General features: G+C 44.8%; 1 protein-coding gene across 1 annotated transcript in view; it reads right to left on the bottom strand.

Annotated features, from left to right (window-relative positions):
- Positions 1 to 4,989: 4,989 nt before the first annotated feature.
- SLC16A2 (solute carrier family 16 member 2) overlaps positions 4,990 to 14,493 on the bottom strand; it is a 105,997-nt gene continuing 96,493 nt past the window's right edge. Inside the window, exons 3-7 of the mRNA XM_065411128.1 lie at positions 11,851 to 12,313; positions 10,281 to 10,424; positions 7,114 to 7,342; positions 5,454 to 5,630; positions 4,990 to 5,036 (exon numbers count right to left, since the gene is read on the bottom strand). Coding sequence (XP_065267200.1) covers positions 4,990 to 5,036; positions 5,454 to 5,630; positions 7,114 to 7,342; positions 10,281 to 10,424; positions 11,851 to 12,313 — 1,060 coding nt within the window. The remainder of the gene's footprint in view (positions 5,037 to 5,453; positions 5,631 to 7,113; positions 7,343 to 10,280; positions 10,425 to 11,850; positions 12,314 to 14,493) is intronic.

Genomic DNA, 14,493 nt, shown 5'->3' on the forward strand with positions numbered 1-14,493 from the left:
TTTCCCATGGTTTTATCGCTGAAAGAGAAGAAAATTTCATTAACTGCAGCCTGTGCACTATCACTTAATACTCCAAGGTCAATACTGCTTTGGTGCTAGAGAGGCTTCACCTAGCAAACTCCTCACCCCAAACGAAACGGAACAGGAAACAGACATTTCAAGCTGTCATGGTGGTGGCCTCTGCTCTCACACTGAGATGACACAATTCATAGATTTGATTTGATTCAGAAAGAAGATACTTTTATTAAATTATCTACTGATGAGAAAAAAAACAAATAGGGCTGCCACACTTTGCAGAGCAATGATTGCAGAGCAATGGACAAGCAAGGATTAAGTCTTCGCTGTCAGCTGGAGTATGACTTTACCCTGAACAAGAGGATCAAGTCACACTGCACTCCAGGGGATGATCCTATAGTTTTTACTCTGGCAAGTTTGACTTCAAACAGGAATTCTGTCCCAGTAGGAATTTCAGAACCTAGTCCTTAGCAGGAACCACAAGCATATTAGCTCCCCAGACAATGCACTGGGAAGAGCAGCCCATGCATCTCACTTCATTTTGGCTACACTGGAGAAGCTGCTTGCAGTCATAGTTTGGCTTTGCAACAGTGGACTCCCAATGGGCACAAAGCAAGGGCAGGGAATTTCTGGGAATTTAATGCTATTGCTACAAGGTTAACCCCACTCAGACGTTCAGCGTCATCTCTACTGCATACCAATAGTGTGCAATAATTTCTAGAGGCTGCCTGACATACCTTATTACGTATGTAAGCAATTTACTAAACTATAAGAGAGAGGCTTATTTTACAGTTAGATGCAGGAACAGAATTTTGCCTTTATCTGGCATAAGGCTGCTCCAATGTTTGGCTTTCTTACCCTCATCTGTTTTGTCCAAAGCACCAAATCTCAGTGTCTAGCTTCAATGTATGGATCATGAGAGAGGAGAATTTTGCCCTAATTTTTCAAATAAACATCTCTCCCATAGAAGAATTTGGTCCCTTAATTATTGATTAAGAGTACGCCTACAATCAGAAAAGATGTTGAGGTTAGACTACTGTTTGCTAACCCCCACCCTTTCCCCCTAAATCTAGATAAACTAAGTTTGTGTATCTTTACTATGGCACTCCCCATCTACCCTGCAGAGAACACTAGTTACCTCTGATGATACAGAAAGCTAAAACCTTCTTAAAGAAGTGGATCATAATTTCATGGTGCTGTTATATTCTAGCACAGTGGCTCTCAAACTTTTTTTTACTGGTGACCCCTTTCACATAGCAAGCCTCTGAGTGCGACCCCCCTTATAAATTAAAAACACTTTAAATATATTTAACACCATTATAAATGCTAGAGGCAAAGCAGAGTTTGGGGTGGAAGTTGACAGCTCGCGACCCCCCATGTAATAACCTCGTGACCCCCAGAGGGGTCCCGACCCCCCGTTTGAGAACCCCTGTTCTAGCACATAAGAACCCATGTGCTTTGAGAGTTTTCAGAAAGTGGATTATCGCTCAATGGGAGATCTTTACAGGTAAGGAGAGTATTGGGGCATGCAATTCTGAGACAATTCTGGACTTATCTGTAATTGGTTTCCTAGGAGTTAGAAAAGTATTACTATTTAGAATTAATCTGCAGACGACACAGAGTGCCTTATTGTTTGATATCAGTATGTGTAGTCAATTACTTATGAACCCTGACATGCATCTGTTTACTGTTTCAGAGCTGGTGTTGAGACAGCACTGCTTGTACTATTACAGGTCAGTTATATCCTCTTTTTTAAATTAACCCCCCTTCCACCTCTTCATAGCAAAGCCCCAAAATTGAGAATAAGCTAAAAAAACCCTCAGCTAACGTAGAGACGTCGCGCGCGCACACCCACACACCCACCCATAAGACACCCCCCACCCCGGCAGGACATACATACACCCGCCCCCATAGGACATGAAGGGATTTGCAACGCAAAGTCCTCTTCGCCTCTTCTCCTTGGAGATTTATGGTCAGACTGTGATGCTCTTACTCTGCCAATGGTCCCTTTGACTTCAATGGAATAAAAAAATTCCCAGTGTGAAATCCCACTGAGGTCGATGGGACTATTAGAAGAACAAGGGCATCACAGTCTGGCCCATATCAAGGCACTGATATGAAGTACAAGCCTGTTCAACAAGCATCTATCCAGGTGACGCAATCTCCCCAGGCTCTGATATGTGCCCAGTCTTGCTGTGTCGCCTGCTTCCTGGCATACACATCACAAAATAAGAAATCAGTTTAGCAAATTTGCTTCGTATGTTAGACTATGTGAATTGAACAACAGTAAATAAGGTCACAGAAAAGCATGCATATCTTTTGAGGACGGGGGGAAAAAGACACACATCTTGCTTGGGTTAAGTTGTAAGTGCTACAAAATATCATTTAGTTCTCCAGATATTACAGGGACTGAAATTTACAAAAGATCAGAACACAAGACCTTAGCGTATACAGGCAACGCTGGTAAAGCAAAAGGGGCATATTGAGCCCTCAATCCATATGCCAAACTCCCACCAATGCGAACGTCAACAGGACCTGTAGGCATGGACTGGGGATAAGTCTATGGCTCAGTGTTTTGTCTTAAGGTTACAGAACTCTTCACTCACAGTGAGAATAAAGAAAGGCTACCATAGTATGTCCATCTGTTAAATTTTTGCTGTAACATTTCTAACGGTAGCTATTTTTAAAAAAAAAGTTCATGGCTTGTAAAAAAAAAAAAAAAAAGTTTGTAGATGTATAATCACGTCACATCTAGGACCCAATTTCTCCATTTTTGGCCAACAATATCTCTCTCTACTGACTGATCACCAATATAGAAACCTAGAAAAATCATCTGTGACTCAGATTTCCTATCAGATATTCAGGGCTCCTACTGGAGGTAGATCCACAGGGAACCTCATTTCTCTTGGTTAACAAGCAGCTTACTGGTTTCATAAACGTGGAGCTAGGGAAGCTCCCTTTCTCGTCAGCCCTATATTGTATTTGCCCCCCCCCTGCCCTGGTGATAACTAGCTTCTGTGCAGTGCTGAATTTTGCCTTCATTCCATGCTGTGAATTCACTTCTGCTGTATTTATTTTTATTGCGCTTTCTCTCTGAGATCAAGATGTATTGAAGTCTTTGATTCTATGAACTAGATTCAATGCAACCCCAGAGTTCTCTATTTCTGCCGAACTTGCTCTCTCTCTGCTGGCTCATAGGAGGGCAGAGGTCACCAAGGCCTTGCGGGCGATTTTGATTTGCAGCGATCCAGCTGGATAGCGGACACTACTCTTCCTATATCAAGCACAGAGCCGTTCACAGCACACAAATGTTCAGAGAATAAAAGTCACATATTGCATCAGTGGCACTAAGGCCATGTCTACACTACCCGCCAGATCGGTGGGTAGTAATCGATCTATTGGGGATCGATTTATCGTGTCTCATCTAGACGCGATAAAATCGATCCCTGAATCGACGCCCATACTTCACCTCAGCAGGAGGAGTAAGCAGAGTCGACGGGGGAGCCGCGGCGGTCAACATGCTGCCGTGAGGACGGTCAGGTAAGTCGAACCAAGATACTTCGACTTCAGCTACGCGAATAGCATAGCTGAAGTTGCATATCTTAGATCGATCCCTCCCACCCTCCCAGTGTAGACCAGCCCTAAGAGAGAATGCTTCTCTCTCACAATGCAAATCACTTAGGACACCCAGCCAGCTCAACTGCTGGCCTCTGCACAATCCCCACCCCTCCCAAACCCAGCTCTCACTCTGGTCCACTGCAGGGCTCCTGCACGAGCACAGAGTGAAATGCTGCAGCAGACCACTTTTTGTTTTTAAAAAAGGAGCCATGTGGCTTTTGAAAAATGTTCGGTCTTTCCCCACAGCTCCTGTAACACTGACATGTTGATTATTGTTGAGTAATACAGAACAGGCACGCGTGAGTTCATCTGCACGGCAGTGCATTACCCCTCTGCTCACACAGCACATGTTTTGACAGCCCTACAGGTACGCTAGGGGATTCAGAATTCTGAGCGAAAACTAACTCACATACTGTAACTTAGTTAAAAAAATAATACTAAAAGAGGAGTTAACCAACGGGGATGGCTCAGGCCAATGCTGACTTGTGTAAACATCAGGACTCAGCTCCGACTAACTGTTCCTCTTGGAGGATTCAATGCTAGTAATTTTGTTGCCTTGCAAATTTAGTATTTTAATGATTACAGCATCCTAAGACAGCCCCCATTAATTTCCCTCGCAATGGATGGCTTGGAAGCCTACTAATTTAGTTACTGGTCAAGAAATCTGAGATGAATGACAGATTGAGGCACTGGGAAATGGTACAGATTCCTGGCTTTCAGAGCAGTAAGCTTGAATGGATGGAGCTAGCCATCCATAGTAGCTGCGCAAGGCCAATCATTCTTTTTTTACTTCCTTTTCTGCCTTTCTGTTTTATCAGCCCCCTCTCTTTTTCCTGCAGTGACCCAAAGCCCTAAACCTTTGGTGGGGACCAGTAATACACTGAGTCACAGCAAGTGGTCAGAAGCATTCTTCCACTGCAATGCAGCATACTCCAAGAACAGATGGAAAGACAGGAGTGTTGAAACCAGTGAAACTCACATCTGAAGTAGCCAATGTGTTAACTTACCTTCACTGTCCTCAGCCAATTTGGGTAGAAGATTAGATAGTAAGGGGCTGTTCCCTTCTTGGTGTACATTAACATGGGACAGCAAGTATACATTAACATGAATAGCAGGAATTCGAGTCTGCTGGCAGACCATACTACCGAGATTAACTGATGGTCCATAAAAGCATGCTGACAGCTTCAAAGATAGATTCTTTGAAGGACAGGGAGAGACAGAGCACTCTCACAAAAGATACAAAGATTACCCCCACTGGAATTCTTTTGCCTTCACATGGGATCAAAAAACAGTCTGAGAATTTGTTAATTGCAGATTAAACTGAGGTGGCATGGAATGGAATCCCACTCCAAGGCATCATCCAAGCAGCACTGACACCGCTGTGTGATGGGATGGATCTGAAACTAAAATCAAAAGGGTTAACAAGCTCCACATACAGCCTGTTTTAAAGGCATTTAATTAACTGTAAACCATTGCTGTGACAAACAGAAAATTTGGGGGAAAACGGAGTTAGAGTTCTAGTGAGAATTCTCTTTAGAAAAGTGCTGGTGAAAGACACAACTTTCAAATCAAAACATCCTGAAAAACGGCTCCGCTAGCTCATGCTTGGAACTAGGAGAACTCTCTTCTTTATGTATTTGGTGCCACTCATCTGCAATCTGGGAGGGTCCTGCTCCTTTTAGAAAAGGGCCTGTGCTCAGTCAAGCGAGAAGATGCTGGTGGTGATAATGCGCGTGTGTGTGTGTCTGGGTGTGGATGGCTGCATGGGGAAAGGCTTTATACGTGCGCCTCAGTGGCAGGACAGCCTGGAAGAAGCTCACCGTTCATGACAGTCTCTGAAACCAACATCTTGTCTTTGCCAGAATCCATCTGCTGCTTCTTGAGCATTCTTTGATGGATCAGAGGAACAACAGACAGGACCAAGCCCCCAATAATTGGGGGAACTCCAGCTAAGTAAAAGGCTAGGTAGTAATTCCCAAAATAATCATGGAGGTATCCTGAAAAACAGAAGGACACTGGTTGTTGCTTCAGTATGATGGCTAATCTAAGCTTCCTAAATCAAAAGAGGAGACAACTTAGTTTCTCTCCAACTCCATCATAAATTAGACTTGGAGGGATTTGATATTTAAAGCATGGAATAATATCGATGTTTAGTTCCACAGAGTGGGATCTTCCCCACTGGTATGTAAACAATTGTATCAGAAAGGCATTTTCACACTAAGAAATTTAAGAATCAGAATCTCAAATGCTAATTGTTATTTAAATCAGAGCTGAAGGTAGAATCTCAGATTCACCCCAAAAATAAAGTCAAGGTATTTAATAATCAGACATTTCAGATAAATTTCTTAAATACTTGATTGCCAAACAAATATGACAAGCAAAGAGGGTAACGGCAATCTATAAGTGCAATTGGTTCGTTCTTAACTTCCTTCCTTTGTAATATTTGGTTTGCTGATGCATGTTTTAGTTAATTTTTTGGTTAGGGAAGAAATGAACAGCTACTGACATGTACCAATTATAAATGAATCCCTCCAAACCCAGTCATAACTCTGCACTTCTATTAGTTCAGTGAGTTCTGAGATGGCCAGGCTTCTGAGATTGATGAATTTACTGCCATCATCATTCTAGGGCTGTTGGAAACTCACTAGGAAGGGGCTGCTGGGAATTTTCCTACATAGGAATTGTATAAATGAAAGACACCTACTCCTGTGTCTGATAGACCCAGTTCAGGATGCTTCTGATGAATAGTGCTATAAGGCTTATAATTCTGCAACAGCCAGAGTTTCTTCCTGAAAACAGCTGGTGATCAGTTTGTGCCCAGCTGTCTACGGATTGACAACCTTCATTAATTTTTTAGCTTAGCTAGTGCAACTGCAGATGCTCTTCTTGTTCTGCAGAGGGTTTACACACACATTCAATTTTAAGAACTTTGAGACTACTCCCAGGCTTAAATATGTATCCAAGTCTTTCTAGGATCAGGGCCCAAGCGTATATCTTTAGATTTGACTCAATTTAGGGCCTTATCCTTTGCTGATCAGGCAAAACTCCAACCCTAAATGTCATATGAGAGCAGTTCATAAGTGGCACCTACATAACTTTAAGTCCAGCTCTCTGCCAGATTACTGGAATGTTCACTAACTCTGGGCACTTTTGTTATTAATTGTGCTAAAAAATTTGACTAAATTGCCTTGAAAATGCATCATCCTCTGCTCATTTTTTCAATTATTCAGCTGCCAGAAGGGAAAACTGCTGGCAATCAAATAATGGAAAACAGGGCTAATTGTAGACATATTTCAGCCAAAGTCAAAGTGGATACAGGATCAAATAAATGTAAGAAACTGCATCACACAATATGAGAACAGATGAAGGTGACAATCCTACTCCTCTAACAACACATCACCCCTCCAATAATTTAATGCAAAAAACTTAAGACAGAATTCTAACTAAATCCTAGGGCCCTACGTTCTGATGGTTACTGACCTGCTATTGGTGGGCCAGCTGTCATTGGAATGGCCATAAGTCCCAGGAGATAGCCAATGGCTTGAGAAGCTTGCATGGGTCCAACCAGTTCAAAGGCTATGGGGGCCATGATGGTTATAAAGAATCCATCACAAAGTCCGAGGAAGAGGCAGACGACAATGACCCCCTCAAACGCTTGGCACTGAGGGATCATCATGCACATGAGGCCCAGAAGCATAAAGGAGGCAACCTGAAGAGGCAAAGTATAGACATCACTAAGATAACTGTGACAGACGACAAAATCATGCCTTCCTAATGCAAGTCCAAGGGCAGCAGGGACATCAGAGGCAGAATATTATTCCCCATAGTTCCAGTCTGTAGTTTCCTTGGTGACTTGAGAGCATTTCCTTTTAAGAGAAGAGAGCTTGTTGGAGAAATTATGCAAATAATTTAGGAACCCACTGCCAGCTCCCTAGCCTTCTGGCTACAAGTGTCTGGACTGACCTTGCCAAGTACTACATCCAATAAGCAACCTGTCTCTCTTCCAGACCCCACACACTCTCTGGAATGGCCACACCTTCTTGACTGCCCCAGATATTTGCTTCCAACTGAATTGCTCAATTGCTTGCCACTCTCCTAACCTTGACATGTTGCTTCCAGGCATCCCACCTACCCTGTGCCTTGGAACACTCACTACTTATCCAACAGGGCCAGATTTCCAAAGGCATTTAGGCACTTAAAAAATGCAGGTAGGCACCTCACAGCATTTGCAAAAGCACCTAAGCAGATTCAGCACCTAACTTCATTGAAATCTATGCAAGTTGCCTGACTCACGTAGACGCTTTTGAAAATGCCAGTAGGAGTCTAAATACCTTAGAAAATCTGGCCCTAGGCTCTGACTTTGCCTCCCCTATGCCACATGCTTGAGGTAACATGGCCCAGAAACCTAAAGAGAACACTTAACTACAGAGAATGAAGAGTTTGTGGAAATAATGAAAAGGAAAAAAACTTGCAGGAGAAGAAAAGCCCAGCATATTAGCAAACTTATTAAGTGTTAATAAAGTTACACAATACAAAGGCTTTCATTAAGGTGACTTTAAAAGGGTGCAATTACTGCCTATTGTATTTGGTTACCTTTTTACAGGCTGTAGGATCTTTGCCACAGCTGCAAGAATAAATTTTTAGACCTCCTGGTTCTTGGAACTGCATGCAAGCCTCTAGTCTTGGTAAAGCTATCTAGTTTGAAAGATAACACTAGTATTTCCTTTCCTGCCTAAACTATAGAAAGAAAAGGCAGGAATGATACTCAGGGTTTTAGCTTTTGGAGAAAGAAAATCTAACAGAAATGAGGCAACACACCTATACCAGGGCAATAAGGAACAAAGATGTTTTAGCCCCACATTGCAGATCTACCTGACATTACACGTGAGGCTAGATTCGCAAAGGAATGTAGACGGTGCTACACTCAGCATTGACTTGCCTAACTTTTAGGTGCCTAGAAAATCACTGGGATTCACAAAGCCTGAGTTAGGCTCCTAGGAATGGGATTCTCAAAAGCCAGTAAACTAGGTGGCTTTCCACCTAAGCGAGCCAATGGGAGGTGCCAAGGCAAAGGATGTATCCTAAGCCCCGCCCCCTCAGGGAGTTAGTGCCTAAATTCAGACTACAGGGAGGCACCTCCCTCTACTTGGGATTCTCAGCTGCAAATCTTCTTTTGGTGTTTTTGCAAGAAACTGGGGGGGGGGGGGGGCTCATAACTTTCAGCCCATTGGCTAGGGCACTTACCTGAGAGATGGAAGATCCCTGTTCAAAGTCCTTCCTCCCCTTAGACAGAGGGGTGACTTGAACCAGGATTTCCCACGTCCCAGGTGAGTATTTTAACTACTGGGCATAGAAGTTCAGAGGGAGGTCCTTCTCCTCTTCCCCCATTTCCCCAGCAGTTTTGTGAAAGCTTGCCTATAGGGGCCCGATCTGGTAGGTGGGCTCTGCGCACGTGCACCGGATTGGGCTCTGCAGGCGAAGTAGGTGGAGGAATGCCTCTCTCCCAAGGCTGTGCACTGCTCTGGGACTTAGGGCTGCAACACGCATATGCAGAGGCAGAAATAGAAGCGCTCAGGGCACTTTTACTGCAAAATTTGAGATGCTAAGTGAGTTTAGGTGCCTACAGGGTTCAGCAGCACCTGAGCGGGGGTTTTGTCAATCCCATTTGGGCCTGTTTCTGGGATTTAGGCACTTAACTCCTTTTGTGACTCTAGCCCATGCTGCTTAGAAGGGCTCAATTCTGCCCTAGTATAAGTGAGAGCAATTCCTTTGAAGCCAGGGGAGTTGCTCCTCTTATACCAGGGCTGAATCTGACACTGAAAGAGAGAGGAGAATATAGTTTTGTGTAGGGCCTCTCGTACTCTAGTTATCCCAATGAAACAGCTAGGTACCGTGAAGGCAAACCTAGCAGCAGCTCACAGTCAGTCACGGGGCTTGCCTACACGGTGCAGTAATGCACACTATTGGGTGTGATTTCTAAAGCGCACGAACGTGTTGTGCACTAATTGGGTCTATGGAGACCCTGCTGACAGTACCACTTTAAAGAGCAGTAAGGACCTTAAGTGAACACCAGCAGGGGCTACACAGACCAATTAGTGCTCAACATGTTAGTGTGCTTTAGAAATCACACCCCTGTTGTGCACATTGCCACATGGCGTAGACAAGTCCTTCACTATCAGAACCAGGGTGGTGGTTTTTTTTTTTTTTAAATTATGATAAGGAATACAGAACAGGACACCAGTGTTACCCCCTACTGTCAACCCAATGATGCCATGGGATCCTCTCCAAGGAAAAACAGAGCGACTATACCCAAATCTTGAGAAAGGCCTTTTAAGAAGCCTTGAGAAGAGCTATCTGATGGATCAGTCACTTGATTTTAATGGTGTGCTCACAAAATCCAGAGAGGAAGGCAGTGTGTCTAGTGGCCAGGGAAAGATGCTAGGAGTCAGGACTGCCTGAGTTCTAGTCCTATATTATTTCTCTACCTCTCAAGGGGTTGGGAGGGTTAATTGTTTGTAAATCACTCTGAGATCCCTGGATGAAAGGTGCTAAGTGCAGAGTACTGATATTTGTATGGACAAATCATCCCATGGTAGTAAAACTGTCATTCTTAGCATGCACTTTTGCGAGGATTAGGCATAGCATACCTGCAAGAAAATCTTTTTCAGTCCAGGAATGCAGTCACCAATCCGGCCAGAAACCAAGCGCCCAAGCCCTGATGTGGCTCCAAGGCAAACCAAGAGAATCCATTCCTTTTCGTTTTCCTTAAACTCCTCCTCCACATACTTTATCTAGGGTTCAGGGAGGAAAAGAAGGACATTAATACTCAATAAACCTATTAATTACACACACCAAAAATGGACTTGCTGGGACTGTCAAACATTAAAACAGGAATCTCTAAGAGGAATGTCTATTTCTGGGTACTAATTATAACCATGTATAAAATTCCCCTCGAGGGATTAATTGGTATTAGGGAACGGCTGCATAATGCTAGATCCACAGTAGAGCACCAAACATAATGGCAGCCCTTACGTAACAGGCTACCACCATTGCCCACCTTGTCGGTAATGTCCAGTCACTGCACTGACCTATTTCCCTCACCGCTTATTATGGCTTCAATTCCACGAAGGCAACAGCACGGCCCTAAGTTATGCATTACGTGGTGGCTCTTACATTTCCTAGGCGGTTCTCTGCTTGAGCCGGATGGGTCAGTTTGGTAACCTATTCTCATAAACTGCAGCAAGTGCTCTAACCTAGGCACTCAAGGGGTTAAAGTCCCTCAGCCTCCCGACTCCGAAGTCTACTTCAGTGGCATGTGGTAATTGTCGTACCTGCCACGACTTACTACACAGATGAAGTCCATGGGGAGGCTCAGCCAATCAGAATGCTCTATTAGTGACACAACCCAAAGCTGGCTCCTGCCTCTTGCTATTTCTGTTCAAATAGAAGCTTTGCACCGCACTCCACCCTCTTGTCGTCAAGACTCTCCGCAGCTCCATCTATTCCTGTTTTCCTCTCAACCTGTGTCCTCCTTCACCTCTCACCTCCCTGCTCTCAGCGTGGCCCATCCCCTCTCACGTTTGAAAAATCATCCCACTTCACATGTGCCAAGCGTCCTCCCACTCCTCCGTAAAAACCCATTTCTTGCCTGAAGCCTCCCTGTGCTGACCTTCTCACCCATAATGCCTCCCCATAGCTCCCTAGGCCTGAGCTCCTGCTCCATTTTGAGCCATCTATTGGGAGTTCCCTACGGTGGAGTGGAAGCTCTTTGGAGCAGGGGCCATGTATCGTCAGAGGCTTTGTGAAGCACTACATGCAATTACAGCACTTTAATCAATGGGACTTTTTAGCTGGAAACATGCTTGGGTGTGACTGTTCATAGCTCAGGGGGCTCTGGAGCCATCTGTCTGAGCTGTGGAATGGTCCTTCAGCCTGGCACCCACCACCTTAGAATCTCTAGGAAGGAGCCATATCCTTAGTCTCTCCCCTCACCTCCTTGCATCTCTCCCACATTGTGGTGATTCTCCCTCTTGCTGAGTACTGGAGATAAGGTTCCTACTGAAGCCCATCAACAGCACTCAGAGCACAGCCAAGATGTGGGGTGGAGCAAGGGCCTACACTTGAGGATGAGACCTGCTGCAAAAAGACAGAGATACAAATAATTCCCCCCTCCCGCCCCCCATGCGGTCACCTCTATCTCCCCTAGAATATTCTCACCAGATGCACGTAAGGTACAAAGTATCCCAGGACGGCTGTCGCAATCCCAAAAGCCCAAATTCGGTACGTCTGTCTCCGGAAAACCCTCATGTTGAAATACTTCCGCATCTGAGACCCGCACTGCTGTTTCATGTTCCGGCTGGCCAGTTTATCTTGCCTATCCTGGTGAGAGTCACAAGAAGGTGGCAAGATGGGCCGGAAAGTCAGAGACAAGAGAATCTGGATGAACATAAAGGCGCTGAGAACTTGGAAAGTATGAGCTAGCCCGATGGTGCTCCCGATTGTTTTCAAAAAGAAGGGAAGGGACATTGAGAAGAGGCAGCTCCCTCCAGCCACGATGCCGTTCGCCAAGCCTAGACGGCGTTTGAAGTAGTGGCCGAGGATGACCAGGGAGGGCTGGAAAGCAAAGGAACTGCCGCATCCAAAGAGGATTCCATAGGTGAAATAGCGGACTTCAAGGGACCTATTGGCAAAAAACAACACCACCTTGGTTAAAATTGCAAAGGGTAACAGATATTGCTGTGTATTATTTATCTTCCAATAGAGCCTAGAGTCTCTAGTCAAGGTCAGGTCCTATTTTGTGCTGGGCACTGTACAGATACATAGGAACAGACAGTTGCTGCCCTGAAGAGTTTATAACCTAGATAGACAAAGCAAGGTTTATCTCCATTTTACAGATGGCCCATTACATCTCATGGGCAGGGGCGGCTCCAGGCACCAGCGCAGCAAGCGCGTGCCTGGGGCGGCAAGCCGCGGGGGGCAGGCTGCCGGTCGCCGTGAGGGCGGCAGTCAGGCTGCCTTCGGTGGCATGCCTGCGGGAGGTCTGCCGGTCCCGCGGTTTCGGTGGCAATTCGGCGGCGGGTATGCCGAAGGCGCGGGACCGGCGGACCTCCCGCAGGCATGCCACCGAATCCGTTACCAGAGGACCTCCCGCAGGCATGCCGCCGAAGGCTGCCTGACTGCCGTGCTTGGGGTGGCAAAATACATAGAGCCGCCCCTGCTCATGGGAGATGAAGTCTGGCTTTGGAGGAGAATGGTCCCATGAAGCAACTGAACTTCAACTCCCACGAGGCACTATGGCAGCATATCTGAATTGGAATATTGTGATTTTCAGGCATCTGGTTTTTTGATTAAAAAAAAAATAAAAATTTCCACGGAAAGAAGAAACTTTTTGCAAAAAATTTAAATTTAGCCAAAGATTCAGTTTTCCATAAAAAGACCCAGTTCCAACTGAAAATTTTCAACCTGTCCCAATTTAAAAACAGGAGGCCCTGACTGCTAATGGTTAAAAGAACCTCTGGCTTCAAGAAGAGAACATGAGCATTGCTGCCCAAATTCCAGTTCTGTGCTCTAAAATCCTCTGGTAATTTCAACTGGATATTGTTTTCTTCAATTCTACCCTGAAGTTTTATTGTGAGCTATTAAGCAGCTGCTGTAACCCACTCCAGAGGTGGCTGCATGTTAGTAGGGAGTGAAATGATTGCCCTATAGACCATGTGTCAAGTCCTTTGGGATGAAAGTTTATTAAATTTTTTAGATCTCCAATTGCTAGTAATAAAGCAGGTGAGGAGATTCCTGCTCAGAAGAAACAGAGCAACGGGAAATCAGAAAATATTTACAAGTATATCATTAATTCCATTACAAATCCGTCTCCTCAGCTAGTGCAGCAAGATGTAATTGCTACACTAACTTACTCAAAGACAAACCACCGTTCACGAAAGCCAAGTTTCAAGCTCCTCCAAAACCAAACCACATCAGAGAAACCTCAGAAGTAGGGTGCACTGATGAGTAATAATTTCATAGCCATTCCCTTACCCTTCGCACAATTGCTTCAGGGACAAAGCTCTGACAAAACACACAAATGCCGCTGCAGTCTGGGATTGAGCCATTTAAAGTGGAATACAGACATTAGAAGGACATCTGGTTTCCCTACCACTTTCATAACCCCAAATTATCCACTGCTAGCAGCCTTAGCTGAGATAAAATGGTTTCTAGCTCTGGAGCAAGTTTCATGTTTGGAAGGAGTGGAGACGTTAAAACCACAGATCCTGTCTGCTCTGCATAGGTGTTAAAATATCCTGTAGAATGATGTGTAAGAGCAGAGGCTTGCCTCTGGATCCTTGTCCAGGACTTTCCTTTCCAACTCCTTGCTGTGAGCTGGCTGCTGTCCTCTTCAGAGGTGGTTGCATTTTAGAAGTGGGGTATATTTCATCAGCTTAGTATTTACAATAACCTTGCTCTCTACTGGCTGCCCCAGACTTACAACTCCCAACTGAACAAGCTCTCCTTTAGCCCATATGGTAGAGGCCTGGGATTTTGGTGCCAAAGACTGTTTCTATTCCTGCAGAGAAGTGTCTGGCTCTGCAGGTGGTTCTTGGCAGGTACAGACAGTCTGTGCTTCTGGGGTCCTTTGGGATGGAAAGCACTAAAGGCAAAATGATATTAAGAGGAGAATCCGCTCAATGACAACATGTGATGCTTGCGTTCTCCCTGTATCAGAAACCTGCCTAACTGCTCAACAAGAAAACATTTTAGAAAGAAAAGCAGCAGCCACAGAAAGCAAGAGAAAAGAAGATTTCTTGACAAAAAAATTGGAAGCACTAAAGAAAATGCTCTGGAGTTACCATAGTAACAGTAAAAAAA

The sequence above is a fragment of the Emys orbicularis genome, chromosome 9 (assembly GCF_028017835.1).
Source record: "Emys orbicularis isolate rEmyOrb1 chromosome 9, rEmyOrb1.hap1, whole genome shotgun sequence".
Taxonomy (NCBI): Eukaryota; Metazoa; Chordata; order Testudines; family Emydidae; genus Emys; species Emys orbicularis.